Genomic DNA, 23,214 nt, shown 5'->3' on the forward strand with positions numbered 1-23,214 from the left:
CCCTTGGTCTTGCAAACTTTATATGACCCGGCACAGGGGAAGGCCAGGGCCAAGAAGTGGGCGTGGGTGGGTAGGGGAGCAGGGGCGGGGAGAGGGTATAGGGTTTCTTTCGGGATAGCATTTCAAATGTAAATAAAGAAAATATCTAATTAAGAAAAAAAGAAGACAAAAAAAGAAGTAATTGAAGTCCCACATACTACTACTTGTGTGCATGCCTGTGTGTGTGTATGTGTGTGGGTGTGTGAGTTGCAAATATTATAATGGATTAAAAAGCATGGAATAAATATACAACCTTATTAAACATGCCAAGATTGGAGAAATTAACAATATGTACATTTCATATACTATATTTTAAATAATTTAAACTATATTCTGTATTACTTAGGAGAAAGTAATGGTGTTCATAGTTACCTTACTATGAATTTGTCCTTTTGGGAAAGGATATAACTATCAAAGACCATAAAAGTACAGTCTTGTACATCTAACTATCCACTTCACTCAATTTATCAACTTTACTTTAAACTCAACAAAATTGCTCTATAAAGTGAAAATAGATCTTTGGAGGTAAACTGATAGTGAAAAATATTGGCATAAAAATCTGCCATATATATATATATATATATATATATATATATATATATATATATATATAAAGGTGTGAGCCACCACTGCCTGGGTCAGATATTTTTAATGATTTATCCACAAACATAATTTTTAAAAGGAGTAAGAAAAATGCTCTCAGTAAGATCATGGAATTTGGAACATTTTGTTCTTTGTGATTTAAGAGCTGTAAGGAGCAACTCACTTTTCATATAGCCTACAAGATTAGCTAAAGAGAAGCATGGGGTTTCAGAGGCTAAAGCAGCAATTGCAGAGCATGTATGGGTTTGTGCTAGTGCCTCTGCATAAATGCTGTGGTTGTTGGCTTGGGGCTTAGGTGGGGACTCCTGACCTTGGGATAAGGGGTCCCTGACTCTTTTGCCTGCTCTTGGGACCCTTTTTTACTTACTGAGTTTCCTTGCCCAACCTTGAAGTGATGGCTTGTGCTTAGTTTTATTGTATTTTGTGCTCTTTTAAGGAGGGAGATGGGAGGGAGTGGATCTAGGTGAGAGAACAGATGGGTGATACTGAGAGGAATGAGGGAGGGGAAATTACAGTCAAGATATATAGTACATCATAAGAATAAAAAAAAACTTTAAAAGTAGAAAAGCGAAAACAAGAATTATTATTTTTTTCATAACATTTTACCTTTCAATGCATTGCATCACCATGCTTTAAATTTCTATTAGGTTTTTCCAAAATATTTCTCAGTTAGACTTCAAAAACTTATTGATCATTTATTATATAATAAATATGCATAAGATCAAAAAAAGATCTACAAGGTTTATGTACAGGTTTAAATTATGAACTATATAAAACTCTTGAACATTTAATAGGCCTATATTTTTGGCATTTTTATTAGATATTTTCTTCATTTACATTTCAAATACTATCCCCAAAGCCCAGCTTTGCTGCTCTGCTTCCCAAACCATCCACTCCTGCTTCCTGGCCCTGGCATTCCCCTGTACTGGGGCATATGATCTTTGCAATACCAAGGGCCTCTCCTCCCATTGATGGCCAATTAGGCCATCCTCTACTACATATGTAGCTAGAGACACAGCTCTGGGGGGTACTGGTTAGTTCATATTGTTCCTCATATTGTTCCCAAAAGGGTTGCAGACCCTTTTAGCTCCTCAGGTACTTTCTCTAGCTCCTTCATTAGGGGCCGTGTGTTGCATCCAATAGATGACTGTGAGCATCTACTTCTGTATTTGCCAGGCATTGGCATAGCTTCACAAGAGAGAACTATGTCAGGGTCCTGTCAGCAAAATCTTTCTGGCATATGTAATAGTGTCTGAGTTTGGAGGTTGTATATGGGATGGGTCCCCAGGGGGTAGTCTCTGGATGGTATTTCCTTCCATCTCAGCTCTGAACTTTGTCTCTGTAACTCCTTCCATGGATATTTTGTTCCCCATTCTAAGAAGGAGCAAAGTATCCACACTTTGGTCTTCCTTCTTCTTGAGTTTCAAGTGTTTTGCAAATTGTATCTTAGGTAGTCAAAGTTTCTGGGTTAATATCCACTTATCTGTGAGTGTATATCATGTGTGTTCTTTTGTAATTGGGTTAACTCACTCAGGATATTTTAAGAAATTCATTAAAATAAAATTTTAAGAAATATTCTTAAAATATTTTCCTAGAAAATTTGATTTCAACAAATGAAATCTCTTGTCTTAGAAAAATTTATTACCTATTGATGGTAGTCTTTTAAATACAGATCACTCAAAAATCTGATGCTAGGAATAGTGCCTGTTTGATACACCCATATGAGTATGTGGGTTCTACCCATGTAAACATTAGAAGACCAAAAGAAAGACACCAGATATCTTCATCTGCCACTTTCCCTCCACCTATGGCCTTGAGTCAAGGTCTTTCACTGTAATAGAAACACCTGACTGGTAGGGCTGGCTGTCCAGCAAAATTGGATCCTCTGTCTCTTGTCATTCCTCAGTGCTAGGGTTAGAGGCACACACAGCTTTCCCAGGTAGTCATGTGGTTGCTGGGAATTCAAACCCAGGCCCTCATGTTTGAGCAGCATGTGCTCTTACTCACCAACCCACTTTCCCAAGCCCCAGAATCTGATTGTGAATGAAAGACTACTCCTTTTAATGTTATCAGGGACACAGCATTTGGGTACAAAATTGCTCGGATATTTAATAATGAGCAAAACCTCTATTTCCTCCCCTTAATTTAAAAGAAATAAAATGTAGCACATGTTTGAAATATTATTTCTGCCAGTTTGTTTCAGTTTACAATTATACATATTCTAAAGTCTTCTTTGTCCTTGTTTACAATCACTGAATTTGAAAGATGTATACCATTTGCAAGAATAGAGACAGATAAGAAAACAGTTGGAGAAATTGAGGCCTGATTATCTGAAGAAGATCTGGGACACATAGGATGTGCAGTACCTGGACATCGATACAGCTTTCTTGCTTGTGCAATGTCTCCTTTGCTTAACCGGGTCCGTTGACCAATTGCAGGACGGATGCCATTATCATCACGGGAGGGGAGTATTGTGTCTAAAAACATCCCTCTGCAAAAGCAGAAGCAAAACACACCTACGTCCATGAAAAGCATAGGGGCTACATTTCCAAATTCAATCAGCAGTTACAGCAGTGTGAACTTACAGTGGGATATGGGGCTCTCAGAACACTCTAATCAGGGCAGGAAAATCTCATGGGCTACTCCCAGAAAGTCTATGGTATATATTTTTTTTCTTAGGTGTGTAACATATGTTTTCAAAATAAGTATTGTTTAACAATACCCCACAAAGAACCCTGTGGCTTTTGTTTTATTCCCCGGTACTGATAAAAGAATACATTAGACCACCAGATTGTAAAATAATTCTTACAAAGGATGAAAAATAGCCACCTGAGCAGGCAGTTTTGAGGTTACTAAATAATTGCAAGAACCAAAGGTTAAAGCACAATTTTAACTAAACTCCTATCTGAAGGTGGTTGTCCTTGGATTCTAAGGGTTGCTGCAGCTTATTATGAAAGAATAAGAATAAACAGTATAACCAGTAATACATTACAATGTAAATAAAATGTATATATTATTCAATTTTTCAAGGCAAAATCAATAATGAATTTAAAACCCCCTACCGATGGTTTATAGATTTTATCTATTTGCAGCAGATACTGAGTTCTCTTGGATTCAAGGTTGTGGTGAGAAGTTGCTCCCTTCCATAATATACATAGTTTAAAATTCTGACTGCACTGCACTAAAGATGCATTCTAACTTTGCAATGCATATCAAACATTTATGACTCTGGAGGAGCAGTGAATGAACTGGAAATGCCTTAGAAAGGGTAGAACTTGGGAGCATATAAATGCAGTTTTAGGGGAAGTAAAACACAAATAATAGAATGCATTTTATACAAAAAATCTTTAAACTAATTTATGAAAATTTAAAGGTATTTTAAGTTGTGATGAACAAAGAGATATTCCATTCCAAAATATGACAGTGAACATGAGCTTCAGGTCATGGGGCCACAGCCTCTGCCCCATTTATTCTTTCCATTTGAGAACATTTATTAAGCACAGTTCTAGGCCTGAATTCATAACAGTAACTTAAAGAAGCTGGCATCCTGCCCTTTGTAAAGCAATTCTAATGTGAGAAGGATATCAATCAAGGCCACAACCTGGAGTCCTCCCACCCCCAGTTAACCTCTTGCTATCTAGAGAACACAAACCAATATGCACTTGAGAGTGCCTGGAAGGAAATAAGCCTTGTGCCCACATGATGGGACTGCAAAATTTTTCAGTCCCTGTGGAATGCAGTGTGGAAATTCTTCAAAAAACTAAGAGTCAAAATAGCATGTGAGTTTGTATTCCAGCTTCTTGGAGTGACAGAGAAAAGAACAGAAAGCAACATCTGTGAGGCATTCACAGCAGGGCTATTTCAGTCACACAGAAGTGAAAATAATTCAAATGCCCTAGCAGCCCAAATGTCTACTGATAACTATGTGTACACACACACACACACACACACACACACACATACACATATAATCATACACATTCACACACCACACATACACATCACACACACACACACACACATACACACACATGTTCACACCACACCCAGACACATGCCGCCCATGAAATTCACACACATACAAATATATACACATACAACATATGCATACGCAATCTACCAAAATTATTATGCTATCATGATAGCATTATTCATCAGTAGCATGGAAGTAAATTATGCTGTGATAAGTCTTAAAAAATAATTCTAACTGGCTGGCATATGTCAATCACAAAGGAATAAATACGTGTGATTTCAATACAAAAAGTATCCAAAATAGTTGAATTCAAAAAATTAGGGAATTAAAGGGTACTGAAGGCTCTGGAGGATAAACTAAAAAGAAGATAGAGAGTTGCCTAATAGATTCACCATTTCTATTTTGGAATATGAAAAGGTTCTGGAGAAATATTTTATAACAATGAATATATTTAACACTATTAAAATGAACACCTTAAAATAGATGAAATGATACATTTTTATATCTATAGTTTGACGTAACTTACAAAACAGTAATTTTAAATACTTTTGAGGTGGCAGAATTGCTATTTCCTAAAATAATCTCTTTCAACAGATTACTAAACAATCTCTTTAGAGGGTCAAACTAAAATATTATGAATCAGGTCAGTCAATTAACTTTCTAATGGGAACATACGACTTAAAATTCTACCCTCTCAGAGGCAAGGGGAGAGGGGATAGGGAAAGAACTCTGGGAGGGGAGACCAGGCAGGGGGCAACATTTGGTATGTAGATAAATAAGATAATTAATGAATTAATTAATTAATTAAAATATAGATTTCCTTGTGGAAATGTATAGAATTGGGTTTTGTTGTTTGAGACATTCATACAGGCATATAATGTGTTTGGACCAAATCCACACACATTCCTCCTAGCCATTACAACTCTTGCCACACCTTCCCCCACTACTTTTCCCCTCTCCATTTTATGTTCTCAGGGAGTCCAGTTAGTACTGTCAGTACTGATATGGGTTTAGGGCCATCTCCTACCATGACCATCTCATACCATCTCCATCTCGACCTTATGTATCAGATGCCACATTCCTGACCAAAAAAAAAGCACTGACCATCGCTCTCCCCAGTAACTATCAGTTGTCGAAAGATCCTCAGGAGTGGTGGGACTCTTCCAATCCATGTTGGGATTTCAGTTGACCTGACCTTGTGCACGTATGCATAGTCATACCAGCTGTGTGATGAGTAGGATAGGTTCGGGACAGTATAGATACTCAAGGCTCACAGGCTATGACAGTGTGGAAGACAGAGACTGCAGGCAGCAAGACTGCTGATTTACCATAAAAGATGCTAATAATGTACCTGAGTCGCAAGGCACAAAATAAGGGAGACAGACAGTTCAAACTTAAGGTAAATCATCTCAGAAGAATAGAAAAAATTTCTGCTGTTGTTTGGCTACTCTCTAGCACCCCACCCCCATATTCCAAAAAATTAACTAATTAATTTTAATTAGTTAAAAGAATTAACTAATTCTGAATAATTTAGTTTGGAGCCATGACAGAGAATTCTTGTCTGAACTGAGACCCACACATCAATTTTTTATATGTTTCTATGGAAAAATTAAATCAATTCCAAGTTCCTAGCCAAACAATAAAATTTTATAACTCTAATTTCAGCCCAGATTTCTGGGTGTATTTTTACCAAAACTTAAACTTCAATTCCAGGAACAATAAGTATTTGGATGTTGTTCTAGTTAAATAAATGTATCTGAGAATCAATTTGTGTATGATATGCACTCTAGAATAGAACTCTTCAAAGTCCTGTTAACATTCAATTCCTTTTAAGTTGCTTATTTATGTATTTATTTATATTGGTTACTTGATTTATTTTATTCAAATGTCCCTCTCTCTGGTCTCCCCTCTGCAAGTCCCCATCCCATTCCTTCTCTCCTTTGACTCTAAGAGGGTCCTCTCCCACCCATGCAACCACCCTCACCTTCCTAGCCTTAGAAGACCTCCACGTGTTAAGTGTTTATAGAATGCTGTTGTTTACATTTTCATTTAAAAAATAATTATCCTGGGAATAAATCTGACTTTGTTTTATGTTTGGGAAACTGACTTTTTAAACCATAATTAAATGTGAATGAACTGTGAACTAGAAAGAGGTGAACAGAAAGAGTGAAGGTAAAAGAGCATCTGATTGAATAATGAGAATCAGCAAGTAAAAGGTGAGAGAGGGGAAGAACTCTGAATTCGGGCTTCCTTACCTGTGAGCTATTCCCTTGGTAGTACCATCTTTAGAATGAAATACATAAAAACCCAAACTTATAACAATTTAAACTAACACATTTAGTTATTATTGACACCATCTAAAGCTGATAGTTGGATGGCTATAATTACAAACTACATGAAAGTGAAGTATCTCCCTAATATAGTTTTTGAGAATTCCTCTACTAATATCAGTTCTGAGGCAAGAGTGCTGGCAAAAGTGAAAGCAGACAGCGTAAAGCACAATCTAAACACAGGGTGTGCCATTTTCACGCAACAGGGGAATCACATAATTGACTTGCGAAGTCTGAAATTTTATTAAATGGTGCTTGGCCAATTTAATATAATGAGTAGCTAGGTAGTTGCTTTCACTAAATATTGAATAACTTTAAGATATATAATTGCTTAGATAATTGATAACATTGTCAGCATTGCTTTTCATTAGTGCTTTTAGTAAGAAAAAAAAAGAGAAATGCATTTTAAATATATTTTTTTCAAATGTCTACTGTTGGTATGAATGTTAACTACGATTTGTCTGCTCCACTTTTGACCCTGGGCAGCATTTCTACTTCTAAATATAAACACAGCTTTGTGGGGGAATCATGTGAAAAAGAGAATTAAAAGTCAAAAGGTATAACCTGAGACTCCAACCTTGAGAAGGTGTTCCTGGCGTAGTGCATGATACTGTCAAAATCATATCTTTCCCCAAGAGAGTTCACTTCTCCAGGCTCCATCTTTAGAAAATTGTACTCTTGACCTAAGAGTCCGGGAAAAACATCATAGGAGACTTGTAAATGGAAGAAAGTAGAACAGAAATCTGGATCCTCTGTCTGGGTTTTACTACATGGCTGGCATTGCCATTGCTTGTTTTTATACTTATCCATTCGTGTGCAAAAAAAAAAAAAAAAAGCAAATCCATATGTCCTCAGCCAATCTAATTGTTATGTGACACAGGAGTGGAACAATGAGCTAATTCTACAAAAGAAGACAAAGAAAAGCTCCAAATACTCTTTAGCTAGCTCATAATATATTTTTCTTTAAAATTTTTATTGCTAGGCAAATAATTATAATTATTTATAACCAGAGTTTATAAATTCAAGTAATCATGTCTCAACAGTTTCCTTTTTATCATAGCCACTTTACATTACATGTAAATTTAAAGCCAACGTCTGTATGTTTTAGACATTGCTCTTGAAAATCTACCTAATTTCAAGCCTCTGATTCACAGTAATTCAAGAACACACAATGAATCTGCACTGCGATTTTTTTTTTTTAGCCTAGAATAATCCTGCCCGGGTAGTTTCAGTCTATCAGAAAACTTCATGCAGTAACTGTTCTTTCTCCTATCATCCTGAATGTTTAGGAAAAAAAATGTGTTAAGAGTTATAGTTTTCTAGAAAACTATAACTATATATATAATATATATATATATAATATATATATAATATATAATATATATATAACTATATATATAATATCTATATATAATAGATATTTTTATTACATACACATTTCTTCCTTGTGCTGGCATATATTTATCTTGAATCAGAAATACACTCAAAAGAAGGGGCCACTTTTAAATATTGCCTCTATTATAAGATTATTTTTCTTGGTCCACATGACAAAAATGAATGGCAAACAGTGGATGATACAAAGATGGTTCATAGTAAACTTCTCATTGACTTGGTGCTTGAAAAAAGCGTCAGAAGTACTGTCCTCTTTATTTCACTATTAATTATATAAACACAATATGAACATTGATACCTGGTTCAGATCCCTGGGAATTCCACATGATCATATGCATTTTTCTTTGATTTTTGATTTTTTTTTTATTATAACCTTCTTTTAAAAGATCTGTTCCCTTGGTTCTGGGCATCACACTCTACTGATTCTGCTTGTATTTTCCGATGTTACTATAGTCTTTCAGAAAACATTTCTAGATGTTACTTAATACTGTTGCTACCCATCTTGTATATGCAACCATTTTATCCCTGTTCCCTCGTCTTTAGATAGTCCCCCAGAGAAGCTCCTATCATTCCTTTGCTACTAAGTAGGAGCATTACAGGGTTCTCCAAATCCAACATTAGGCTAAAAGAAATCAGTGTTTGCCTTTTTCCTTTTTCAAAAAACCTTGTGTTAGTCAGTGTCTCTTGTTTCATTTGATAGAACCAATATTTGCATTGCTGCCTGGAATAAAACTTTTGAAAATTTCTTCTCGTGTTTCCCTTAAAGCATTTTGAGACTGTTCCTGCCTTTTCCTGCTCAAACACTGAGAAGCTACTCATCTCTTAGAAACTGTTTATGCTGGGTTCTGCTAGTTCTCAGGAACATTAGCTTCAACTTCCTAATCTCAAGTTAAAGGTCCCACAGCAGGTAGAGCTTTTTTCATATTTGAGCTGTGTTTCCGACACATGATGGTTTAAATAGAATAGTCCCCTTATGCACATATACTTGAGTACTTGTTGGTCAGCCTATGGTATTGTTTGGGAAGAAATAGGAGGTTAGAAGAGGTATGTCACTGGGAGTGAACTTTGAGGCTTCCAAAGTCCACATCTTTCCCACTTAGTCTTTTCTTCTTCCTACTTGCAGATGAAGAAATAAGCTCTCAGCTACTGCTCTGGTGCCATGCTTGCCTGCTTGCTACTATGCTCTCTGCCATGATGGTCAAGCACTCCAATTTCAACCCTCTACTTCCCAACTAAACTCTTGCTTCTATAGTTGCCTTGGTCAGGGTGTCTTATCACAGCAATGGAAATGTAACTAGGACATAATCCTTCAATAATTCCTTAGTTGAGGGCAAAGCATAAATTTCCTACATCTACATGAATGATATTGATTCTTCATAACTTCCCTAGGTAATTAATAATTAATAACCGATTACCCACATATAACTTAGCATAGAGCAGTAAGATGGGGCTAAATATTATCATCATGAGGTATTGCATCCTAAACATTCCATCATCTTTTCTTCACACTTATTTCGTTTTAAGTGTTCTTAGTTGTAATCTTCTTGACAACTGTTTTTGTTTGCCAAATGTAGTATCTGCCATGCTTTGTGCACCCTGCCATGCTCTCAGAGTATATGTCTGCTCTCCCCCTCTTATTGATCTGTGTTTAAACATAGAATTTTCACTACGCTTTGTATTTTTCATGGCAGTGACTCTACCACTACTTCTGTGTTAAGTTTAATGAAGTAGATGAGGAAAAAAACAAGCAAATAAACAGACAAAAAAAATCAACACTCTTGATTACAGAAAATTCTAAAAATTCAACAGTGTCTTGTCATTGACTCTGATTAAGAAAATAGGTTACCCATCATCAGCCACCAAACCCAGATACTAATGCACATGCCAGCAAGATTCTGATGAAGGGACCCTGATATAGCAGCCTCTTGTGAGACTATGCCAGTGCCTGGCAAACACAGAAGTGGATGCTCACAGACAGTAATTGGATGGAACACTGGACCCCCAAGGGAGGAGCTAGAGAAAGCACCCAAGGACCTGAAGGGGGATGCAACCCTGTAGGTACAACAACAATATGAACTAACCAGTACCCCCTGAGCTCGTGTCTCTAGCTGCATATGTAGCAGAAGATGGCCTAATCAGCCATCATTGGGAAGAGAGGTCCCTTGGTCTTGTAAACTTTATATGACCCAGCACAGGGGAAGGCCAGGGCCTAGTGGTGGGAGTGGGTGGGTAGGGGAGCAGGGGTGGGGTGGGTATAGGAAACTTTCGGGATAGCATTTGAAATGTAAATAAAGAAAATAATAATTTAAAAAAAGAGAAAATAGGTTACCCTTTCCTCCGCTTATGCTTAAGATGCATACTCCAACAACATGACAAGCAGGACTTAGACATTGTTTTCAAATGAAATATACTGGTATTTTTATAGTATGAAAATTAAAGTAAATATTTAATTTACAATGAGAGTAGTATCATTTACAAGACTCTAGGAGAAAATTAGATTTAACCATAAATTATATTTAAATTAATGAAGATATCCTTAAATTTTTTTCTTATTATAGTCAAGTCTATGAAGAAAAATCTCCAGGAACCTACTAAGACTATCCTGGGCATGACTATTTTAAATGGATTGATTCTCTCCAGAAATTATACCTGAGCCAGCACTGATCCCTGTAGCTATAATACGTAATGCAGCCCTTAGACTCCTTTAAGTCTATATAGCATAAATCAAAGAACTAAGTATAAGAATGGTTTATTACAATTATTAAATATTATCAGCTTATTGTTCAAGAACTCATGGCTACTTATGAAAAACATAGATATTTAAAAATAAAGTAACTACCTCTTAGGAAAGAAAGCTTAGAAATGGCTACTTTTAATATAGTAAAATGTTGAGTTTACTACATTTTAAAAAAAAGTCACATGGTTTAGCAATGTAAGTTTGCAGGTTCCAACAGGTCTCACCTGGCTGGATGTTCTCTCTTATGATGGTGACATGGTTGTCTCGGTCTGGGCGGGTATGTTCATGCCAGAACCCTATCACGTGACCCAGTTCATGGACAACAATTCCAAACTTGTCACAGTTCTTGCCAATAGAGATGGCCTGAGGGCCATTCCCCCGCCGACCAACATAGGAGCAGCATCTATAAAAAAAAAAGTGGACAGTGCAGAAAGAACTTATGGAAAGATGACAGCAGGACATGATAGCATGGAACTCCTGGAAACAATAGTGATCACCGGTATAGCACATCTCCTGAGTCAAAACAGCTTTTCATTAATGAGTTTTATGTTCATGTAAGTTTCTCAAAAATTAAATATTTGACAATCATCTTTATATTAGAATAATCTTTGCCTTATTTTCACAAATATCCAGAAGTTATATTTGAGAGAATTGTGGTAACCATGACATTTAATGTACTGTTGAAAGGTATAGTCAGTCCTCAATATCTGTATCTAGAATTACTATATGTTTCTATCAATACAGAGACTCTCAGTGTGTTTATCCACCAATAATCTAATACTGCTTTTCGCTTGAGTTAAAATTTGCTTTTCTCTCTCTAAGGAAAAGAAAAAAATACCCATCTGTGATAAGACATTGGGTAATCATACAAATTAATCTTCTTACCAAAGGTATGATTCTAAAAATATATATATAATTCTTTTTAAAAGTTAATTAAGGGCAATAGCTCAGGGGTTAAGTGACTACCACTAAAAATATAAGGACTAGAGGTTGGATAATCAAACCAATGGAGATATAGATAGGCCTGGAATCTCTTATAATCCTAGCCTCTTAAGGGCATAACACAGGCTAATTACTAGAGCAGGCTGTATAGAGTTACAGATTAATCATATGGGCCAATCAGTGGTTTGCTTAAGAGATGCATTGAGGACAGTTCCCTATATGAATCCAGGTCCCTCCATATGCACACAGATACACACATTCACACAAACTAAAGCAGAAACAATGTTAATAGAGGGGCCAGACAAGATGGCTGAAAAGATAAAGAAGACACATGTTTGCTTCTCATGACCCATGTGATAGAAAGAAAGAGGATTCACTCTACGAAGTTGTTCTCTTACCTCTACATGTGTGCCATGACATGAATAGCTAAACGTATTAATACACACATGCGCCCACAAATAAAAAATGTGATAATAAATATTACAAAAGCTAAGTGAAGGTGAATTACCTATGGTTATTAGTTAACTGGATAAAGAGGCTCAATCTCAGTGTTACCCCAAAATTTATGTCAAAATAAAACCCTGATGATCTTGTTTAAAGTGGGGTTTTGAAAAACTAATTGGTCATGAGTGCAGATTCCTCATTAATAAGGTCAGAGCCCTTATGGATGACGCCCTAGAAAGCTACATTCAGCCTTTTCACCTTGTAAGAAGACAGCATGAACATAGTCATTTAACATCTAAGAACTGTCCTCATCATACTTAGAACTCACAAAGTTCACATTGTAAAAGATACCTAAGCTATAACACTCACGGACAGAGCACTGTGTAGACTGTGACAACTCATGAAAAAGAATCATCAGTTGATAGCGCTTGAATATACTTAAATAGGTTTGCATATGCTTGGCCCACGGAACATAGCACTATTAGGATATATGGCCTTATTGGAGACATTGTGGCCTTGTTAGAGGAAGTGTGTCACTATGTAGGTGGGCTTTGAGGGCTCCTATGCACAGGCTCCACCCAGTGGGAAAGAGAGCCACTTCTTGGTTCCCTGTTGAAGATACCCTCCTCCTGGCTGCGTGCCTTTGGATCAAGATGTAGAACTCTCAGCTCCTTCTCCAGCACCCTGTTTACTGGCATGGACTGAACCTCTGAAACTGAAAGCCAGCCCCAGTAAGATGTTTCCCTTTATAGGAGTTCCCTCGGTCATGCTGTCTTTGCACAGCAATAAAACCCTAAGACATATTTTGCAAACATTGTTATTTTGTTATAAAATGTGTGTATTGCCCACTTACTAAATATTACAGTGCAATATTCATTCTACTACTCCATTCATTACTCATAGAGGCCCGTCGATGGTCAGACAGAATGCTAAGCATTCAATAACAACTTATTGTACATTGTTTTAAAATTTTTGATACTTGTGCACACTTGATGTTTTTCATTTAAATACAGGTTCCATATATTCACTTACATATGTCATCCATGCACATGTGTGAGGGTGTACAACAGAGAATCATATGTAAACTCACAAGAGCAAACACACAGAAGATATCTATTTTAAAGGAAGTTTTAAATGTTATGATTGTAGTCATAAGTGCAAATAAAGTTCATCTGAAGAATTAATAATTACAGATTACATGTAAATATTCTTGGGCTATCAAAAGACAGCAGCCCATAGGTGGTCTTAAAATTGGGAATAAGAGGGCATTAGATACTGCCAAAGGCTTTTTTTATTTATTATTCTTAAGTCCAATAAATTAGTTGCTCAAATGATGGGAAGGGATTTCACTTTGTCAGTGTGTCAGTCTTGTGGATTTTCCACAAACATAAATTCTCATATCACACCCCCTTATTCTTCTCAACTTAATTTTGCATTCTTTAAATATCTATACATTTTAACTCATGCTATACCAACTTGAGAAGCTAATTCATACTCATTATTTGTGAGTGCTATGTCAACAAATTAAAGTTAAAACACCAGTAACAGAAGTCTTTGGGGGAAAGACTCATAGGGAAAGAGTGGTAGTTAACAAATATTCACTTTTGCCTCTACATATACTTTATAAACAATATATACAATTTACACACAAATACTTACTACATACTAAAAAGTGCCTATATATTCAAAACTTATTTGATTTTTAAAAAGGATTACTTTTTGTAAAGTTTGGAGATTTAAACTAAAATATTTGCTATTTTAAAGCAACAGTAAGTAGACAGAAATATCTGATGATTATATAGCAATTAAACTACCCATGTTGAGTCATTCTAGATGGTTATATTCAGAGAACACAGCACTTTGCAAAAGGAATTCTGGAGCATAGAAAAGCTGTCTATTTAGTCCTAAAACACCCTTTTTGGCATAATTGAACCCAGAGCAATTTCCCATAATAAGATGGATTTCATAGTGGAAAGGAAAAACATATTTCACAGTGGTACTATTTTCAAAGACTCTGGGAAATAAAAAAGTATGTTACTTTGATCCTTGACTAACTAAAGGTCTTAAGTACAGGAGATTCTACACATTAACTTTCATTAAGTATATGCTTATAAAAATATCAGGCATGTGTTGAAAAGGAGGCATGTGATTCAATAAGGCATGACTTAATCAAAACACTGTCTTAGTTTCTGGCAAAATCAAGTTACATGCTGTTTTCTTCTACTTGATTCTTGACATTTCATTCTAATTTATTTTCTGTTTGTACACTGTGATACATCAAAGGTCAATCTGACCTCTCATACACACACACAAAAAAAAGGATTCATATATAAGAAAGTTTTATTTTACCTTAGATTATAGAAAGTAATCTAAATCTCATGTTCATGGTTTTTATTTAAAGTTTACAGACCAAAGCACCATAAAGTTTTCTCCGTAGATCCACGATTTAGCATTGTTTTACTTTTAAAAGTAGCTTCCAATCATTTTATTTAATCATTGTATTGTCTTCATTAAGATAACTAAATTCTGTTTAATTTTATTTTAATTTTAATTTATTTTTTATACTCCATATTCAATTCCCCGCTCCCCCCATCCACCCTCTGACTGCTCCTCATCCCACACCTCCTCCCCACCCCACTCAGTCTCCACAGGGTACCCCTCCCTATATCTCTATTCAATATAGTACTCGAAGTGTTAGCTAGAACAATAAGACAACAAAAAGAGATCAAGAGGATACAAATTGGTAAAGAAGATATGATGGTATCAATATTGGCAGATTATATGACTGTATACATAAGTGACTCCAAAAATTCTACCAGAGAACTTCTCCAGCTGATAAACAACTTCAACAAGTTGGCCAGATATAAAATTAACTCAAATAAATCAGTAGACTTCCTTTATACAAAAGATAAACAAGCTGAGAAAGAAATTAGGGAAATAATTCCCTTCACAATAGCCACAAATAATATAAAATATCTTGATCTTTGAGAAAGATGCCAAAAATATACAATGGAAAAAGAAATCATCTTCAATAAATGGTGCTGGTCTAACTGGATGTCTGTATGTAGAAGAATGAAAATAGACCCATATTTGTCACCTTGTATAAAGCTCAAGTCCAAGTGGTTCAAGGACCTCAACATCAAAACTGATACACTGAATCTAATAGAAGAGAAAGTGGGAAAGAGCCTTGAACTTATTGACTAAATTCTTTAGCACTTTTCTATTTTTATAATGTCTCAGGACATAGAAGTTCAAGTGTCCCATTACACTCTAAGATACATGAGGGCAAGGGGCTCTCCATCTTCTATTCAGTGACAGCACAAGCATCCAGAGCAATGTATTCAAGGCAGATACTACATACTGAAGAGCTTACTTAAATATCTAGTCAACTTGCTTAGCTTTTCTACCTCCATGTATTTCAGTGTATATCTCCCAAGTTTCATTCTCAGTAAAAATAACAACAAACAAATTAACCACCATTAATCAGTGTATTAATTAATACACTGATTAGCTCGTCTTGGGGAAAATCGATGGTAATCTTCGTCTTACTTCAGGTTTCTCAGTTCAAGTACAGCCAGTAATCCTGGTATAGCCTTGATTTTTCCTCATTAGAGAGTCCTGTTGGCTATACCTTTAAGCTATGCCCAGAATCCTTCTCATGGACTGCAATGTGAGTACCCTTTTCTAAGGGCATATCATTTGCCATGTGGAGTTTTGGATGGTTCACTAAATTTTTCTCTATTTCTTTCTTACCTCACTATCACAGTGTGTTTCTCAACATCATGATAGTTTTTAAATATCATGTAAGATAATGCCATTATTCAGCAACTCTGTGGTAAATTGTGTCAGTGCTAAAAAATACTCATTTCCCATCTCTGGCTGATGATTATGAGTGTCTGTTCCGCTAATGCTGGGTTTGGTTAAACAGCTTGCTCTGGACAATATCACAGAAGCCAAACTGTCATCTCTAGGGAAAACATTGAAGACTCAACACATGGCTGACCATGTGGTTGCCATTTGGTCTGCTGTAACAAGAGCTATGTCCAGAATGAGGCATCTTCATGATAGTGCACATAGGATTTAGATGGTCATATGTTAGTAAAAAACATTTGTTGCTCTAAGGTATAGAGGCATGTTAGATTTGATGGCAGTGGTCCATGTAGTTGACAAAATCTGGCTGTCTGAAATCTTAAATTATCTTCATAGCCATAAATATTGGCACATACAGCTCATCTCTCACTACTATCCATAAATATTAGCACATATAGCTCATCCGTCACCACTAACCATAAATATTAGCAGATATAGCTCATCCTTCAACATTATCCACAAATATTAGGACATATAACTCGTCCCTCACCACTAACCATAAATATTAGCAGATATAGCTCATTCCTCAGCACTAGCCATGTTATCATTGCCATGTTATCACTGCCCCATATTTTACCTTGAACATGAAGTAAACTCATGCCTCACTATCTTTTTGTCTATCACAGCAGAAATTCCAACCTCCGAAATATTCACGTGGCTCTCTTCCATCCCCTTTTCAAGTCTTCCCACAAATTTGACCTTTAATCTTCTCAGCTTAGCTTCATTTTTCTCTAAGAAAGTGCTGTGTTATTTTTTTCTGATTCTTGCCTATATTTTATAGAATGTAAGCATTTTAGGAGACAGGACCCCCACCTGCTCACTACCCCAGTTCTAGCTCACAGAATAGAGTCTCACAGATGTCACAGCCTCCATAAACCATTCATGAGAAATTGGGTCCTATAAGTCAGAAATGAGAGATGAGACGCCAGTGGCAAAGCAGGCACAGCAAGGGACAAGGGGCTCTTTCTGATCTTCGTTCCTCAACCTGGCTCTCTAGTTTTTCCTTTGCATGAGTCAAGAATTTATTTCAAAACCTCCCAATAAATTAATTTTTATTAAATGAACTTGTCTCTGTTGTTTGCATACAAGAATCTTGGCTAGCAACATCTTTTAAATGAAATTCTCTTGCAGAAAGAAAACACCTTCTGTTCAATGTTACAGTTCCTCCAAAATAGTATGAATGTGTAATAAAATGTTGTACACATGAAATAAATATAGGATAATTTCATGGGCATCTTATTTCAAACAGACTAAATCCAAATATTGAAGCAAAACCTAAAAAACAAAATAGTTAAAAATTAAATTGGTAAGTTTCTTGAAAATAAAACATTAAAAAGTATTAGAAAAATGTTGCTGAAGAAGCTAATAAAATAATAGAAGTAATATAGATAAAGAACATTAGACTCAAGTTAACAATTTTAATGACATAAATCTCTCATAAAGAATCATAATTTTCACTAAAATATATCACTTTTTAATAGTTTTCTTATAATAATTACTACTATTGTTACCAGCCATTCATTGAATATATTACTTTTTCATCTTAATTTCTTTAAATGGGGAGGGAAAATTAAAGTATAAATTGTATTGAAAAAGATAACATGTATTCATATTTTTTATAAAAACATACATTCTGATAAACATTAGTGAATAGTTATAACCTAAAACCATGAGACTCAGTGCAGCTAAGTGACAAAATAATCTGACTAGTATCTTTTAATATTTGTTTATTATTTTATTTTTATTGTTTTATTTCATTTTATTATTTTTCTCCTCACCATCAGTTGGCATGAAACAAAGCTTCCTTAGCAAAATAAGACAAAATAAATAAATAAATAAAATGTTCTAGAATAGTGTCTTGCAACCTTCCTAATACTGGAACCCTTTAATACAAATTCTCATGGTGTGGTGACTCCCACCCATAAAATCAATTTCTTTATCACTGTTACAAATTGTAGCATATATATCTGATGTGCAGGGTATTGGATATACAACCCCCAGATGAGTTGTGATTGACACGTTAAGAACCACTGTTCTAAAAGGTATTGAAATTTCCATCCCTATTTAATAGTTGTCCCTCTGAGTGTTGAAGGAGATACTGTCTTTAAATTCAGTTCCTAGTTTTACATATTATAAAAGTTACAGTTGCCTGATTGACAAGGTATTAAAAGTACAATGTGCTTTATTACTGGATTAACATTAGAAATAGAACAGATGGGGGCTGGGGAGGCAGTGCTTCCGTGCCCTGGCTGCTATTCCAGAGGACCTGGGTTCAAATCTTATCACCTATACAGTATTCAGAGTGGACTATACCTCCAGCTCCAAAGGATCCAATGCCCTCTTTTGGATTCTGTAGGTACCAGGAACACACATGGTGCAAACATACACACAGGCAAAATACCAGGACACATAAAATGAATACAGTTGTAAGAAGAAAGAAATGGGATTCCAATTACACTATGCTACAGGTATGCTACATTCCATAGAGTCATAGAATATGAATCGAATGTTATACATCCAATGCTTCAGACATAAAATACCTAACACTGAACTCCAGAAGCGGTGATGACTGCTTAGCTTGCTATATTCTATCAGGTCCTAAATATTTTATGCAATACCAATTCCAAGATCTTTCAACTAAAGATAAATTTTGATACTTATATGTGGTATTATAGCAACAAAAATGGTGACATAACTATATAATTAGCTCTAGGTAAAATTTAAAATAATTAAGATGATAAAAGCCATTGAATTATTTATATTGCAAAGTGTCGTGTCGTTTCTATTACTGAAAGAAAAAAAAAAACAATATAAGGCAAATGACAAAATGCGAAATGGTATCCCCAAATTACCAAAATGCAACATTGATATTATAACATTGACAAATACACACATAACACTCAAAAATGTTTTTTCTACAAGTTACATATGGACTAAAATAGGGATATATATATATATATATATATATATATATATATATATGAAATGATAATGAAAAGATGCTATGAACTTGAAGGCATGTGAGGAAGGATATATGAGAAGGTTTGGAGGGAGGAAACGAATGGGAGAAATGTAATTAAATTACAATCTTAAAAATAAACAAAACAACTTTATATATAAAACCTCTGAGTTTTAGGAGTGCAGGTGAGTTTAACTATCGTCAGGTAAGCTACAACTCTTTAAATTATTTTTATGTAACTGATAAATTATATTGTTTTGTAGTTTAAGAAACTCATGAAACAGAAAAAAATGTTGCAATTGTCTATAATTTCATGAACAGCTACATGTAAATCAGTGCATGGGGGGCCATGAGGGACACCAAGGTAAGGTGTGTGTATTCATCTTTCACAAAGATAGCACATGAGCAAACTGAAGTGCTGTAACTGTGACTCCCATGGATGGAGCACACTTCCACTGTGAGTATCTCAAAAACAAATCCTGGGAAGCAATACCACCAAAGAAAGAATAAAAGTGTTGCACTTTATTTCATGTAAAGACCATTTGTTATTTTATTTATTGAACTTTATTTCTGTATTTGCTTATTTCGTTCTGTTACAAATCAAACCCAGGGCCTTGAGCATGCAAGGCGAGTAGTTTGCAACTGAGAGACATTATTAGCTCTTATTTTTAATTGACAAATAGTGATGATTCTGCACATCTGCAGGGATCAATATGTTTCCATGCATGTGTTACTGGCTTGTTTTAGACCAGAACCTAAGTAAAATGGAAGCATGGCCTAGTTCGAATGTATTTGCCCAGACTTCTGTAAAATCTTTAGGAGGATCATCTTCAGTTATCTACCCACCCCTCCCCTTTTAATGGAATCAAATGTCCATACATTATATTTTGATCATGTTTTCTTCTCCCTCAGTTCCACTCAGTTCTTTCTCTTTCTTTAAAACAGACAAAAGCAAAGCCAACATCAAAGAAACACAAAAACTACAAAAACAAAGAAACAAAATAAACAAAAGACAAATAAGACAAAAAAAAAAAATCCCAATCAATCAGGGACAAAAGTTCTACAAAGATATCCTTGTATTCATTTTGTGAGACAGGAAATACAAGCAGGATCCCTCCTATAACCAAGAAGTCAACTGCAATTAATACTCACTGGCAGAAGAAAACTGAACTCTCTTTAATGGACACCCAGTACATATGATAACTATATCTCAGGATAGAACCCACATGTACCAGGAGTACTTGTCCATTAAAACCTTTGACTTCTCCATTCATCACTGTTTGCTTCTATATAGGAATGAATTGTCTTCTGTTAAGAAATACCACTTTTTATATTGCTTAATCTCTTCTCTTGCATTCAAAGCATGCCATCTACCTCATAGTCATTTAAAAATGAATGATGATATTTTGACTTCTCCCTTTTCAATTTTTATCCCTTTGCTCTCCTTTCCTTCTCTAATTACCCTGGCTAGGACTTCAAGTACTATATTGAATAGGCAGAGAAAGTGTGTACAGCCTTGTTTAGTCCCTGATTTTAGGGGGATTGCTTCAAGTTTCTCTCCATTTACTTTGATGTTGGCTACTGGTTTGCTGTATATTGCTTTTACTATGTTTAGGTATGGACCTTGAACTCCTGATCTTTCCAAGACTTTTACCATGATGGGGTATTGAATTTTGTCAAATGCTTTCTCAGCATCTAATGAGATGACCATATGTTTTTTTTTTTTCCTTTGAGTTTGGGAGTGGATTATGTTGATGGATTTCCATATGTTGAACTATCCCTACATCCCTGGGATGAAGCCTACTTGATCATGATGAATGATTGTTTTGATGTGTTCTTGGGTTTAGTTTGCAAGAAGTTTACTGAATATTTTTCATCAGTATTCATAAGTAAAATTGGTCTGAAGTTCTCTTTCTTTGTTGGATCATAAAAACAATTGGTAGTATTCCTTCTGTTTCTATTTTGTGGAATAGTTTGAAGAGTATTAGTATTAGGTCTTCTCTCTATTACAGAGTAATAGTGATAAAACTCTATGGTAGTGATACAGAGACAGGCAGGTAGATCAATGGAATAGAACTGAAGACCCAGAAATGAACCCACACATCTATGGTCACTTGATCTTTGAAAAAGAAGCTAAAACCATCTAGTAAAAAAAGAACATTTTCAACAAATGGTCTTAGTTCAACTGTAAGTCAGCATGTAGAAGAATGCAAATCTATTCGTTCTTATCTCCCTGTACAAAGTTCAAGTACAAGTGGGTCAAGGACCTCCACATAAAACCAGAGACACTGAAACTAATAGAAGAGAAGGTGGGGAAGAGCCTTGAACATATAGGCACAGGGGAAATATTCCTAACAGAATACCAATAGTTATGCTCCAAGATCAAGAATCGACAAATGGGACCTCACAAAATGGCAAAGTTTCTGTAAGACAAAGGACATTGTCAATAGGACAAAAAGGCAACCAACAGATTGGAAAAAGATCTTTACAAATCCCACATCCAATAGAGGGTTAATATCCAATATAGAAAAAGAACTCAAGAAGATAGACTCCAGAGAATCAAATAACCTTATTAAAAATGGGGTACAGGGCTAAACAAAGAATTCTCAACTGAGTTATACCAACTGGCTAATAAGCACCTAAAGAAATGTTCAACATCCTTAGTCATCCGGAAAATGCAAATCAAAACAACCCTGAGATTCCACCCCATACCAGTCAGAATGGCTAAGGTCAAAAACTCAGGTGACAGCAGATGCTGGTGAGAATGTGGAGAAAGAGGAACATTCCTCCATTGTTGGTGTGATTGCAAGCTGGTACAACCACTCTGGAAATCAAGTTGGTGGTTCCTCAGAAAATTGGACATGGTACTACTGGAAAATCCAGCAATACCACTCCTGGCCATATACCCAGAAGATGGACCAACATGTAATTGCGACACATGCTCCACTTTGTTCATAGCAGCCTTATTTATAATATCCAGAAGCTGTAAAGAACCCAGATGTCCTTCAACAGAGAAATGGATACAAAATGTAATACTACTCAGGTATTAAAATCAATGAATTCATGAGATTTCTAGGTGAATGGATGGAACTAGAAAATATCATCCTGAATGAAGTAACCCAATCACAAAAGAACACACACGGTAGGCACTCACTGATAAGTGGACATTAGCCCAAAAGCTCAGAATACCCAAGATACAATTCACAGACTACATGAAGCTCAAAAAGAAGGAAGAACAAAGTGTGTGTGTGCTTCAGTCCTTCTTAGAAGGGGGGACAAAATATTCATAGGAGCAAATATGGGGTACACATGTAGGGACCCATGACCCCAGCTGCAAATATAGCAGAGGATGGCCTTGTTGGGCATCAGTGGGAGGGGAGACCCTTGGTCCTGTGAAGGCTTGATGCTCCAGTGTAGGGGAATGGGAGGGTGGGGAGAGGTGAGTGCTTGGGTGTGGGGGTAACACCCTCATAGAAGCAGGGGGAGGGGTGGGATTAGGGTTCTAGGGGAGCAACTTGGAAAGGGGATTATATTTGAAATGTAAATAAAATAATCCAATTTTAAAAAAGTAAAGAAAAAAAACTTTGAGGAAACTGAATATAATGTGGTGAGGCCACTCTCACGTTTTCTCACTGAGATTATGTATGTTTCCCTTAAGGAGTAAACAAGGCATGATTATAGGGCAAAATGTATCTTCTCCAAAAGAATTAAGTAACCAGTTTAATTTCTATGTGAACACAGACTACTCAGGCAATTGTAGCAGTTAGATCAGTCCTCATGTCTAAAAGACCTTCAGATAATAAGTTCAAAGGAAATGAAATAACAATATTATAAAATTAGCATTTTTGGTTGAGTGCCTACTTAACAGACATTTTTCACTGTTTTTTAGAGAACTGTCTTCTAATGAGAGAAAGAGAGTGTGAAC

The 23,214-nt window shown here is 35.7% G+C and overlaps 1 protein-coding gene across 2 annotated transcripts in view; it reads right to left on the reverse strand.

Annotated features, from left to right (window-relative positions):
* Tll1 (tolloid like 1) overlaps nt 1–23,214 on the reverse strand; it is a 201,965-nt gene that overhangs the window by 78,997 nt on the left and 99,754 nt on the right. For both annotated transcript variants that reach the window (XM_021218792.2, XM_029532162.1), the window contains 3 exons: nt 11,299–11,477; nt 7,523–7,628; nt 3,009–3,133 (listed from right to left, as the gene is read on the reverse strand). In XM_021218792.2, coding sequence (XP_021074451.1) covers nt 3,009–3,133; nt 7,523–7,628; nt 11,299–11,477 — 410 coding nt within the window. The remainder of the gene's footprint in view (nt 1–3,008; nt 3,134–7,522; nt 7,629–11,298; nt 11,478–23,214) is intronic.

The sequence above is a fragment of the Mus pahari genome, chromosome 19 (assembly GCF_900095145.1).
Source record: "Mus pahari chromosome 19, PAHARI_EIJ_v1.1, whole genome shotgun sequence".
NCBI classification, from domain to species: domain Eukaryota; kingdom Metazoa; phylum Chordata; class Mammalia; order Rodentia; family Muridae; genus Mus; species Mus pahari.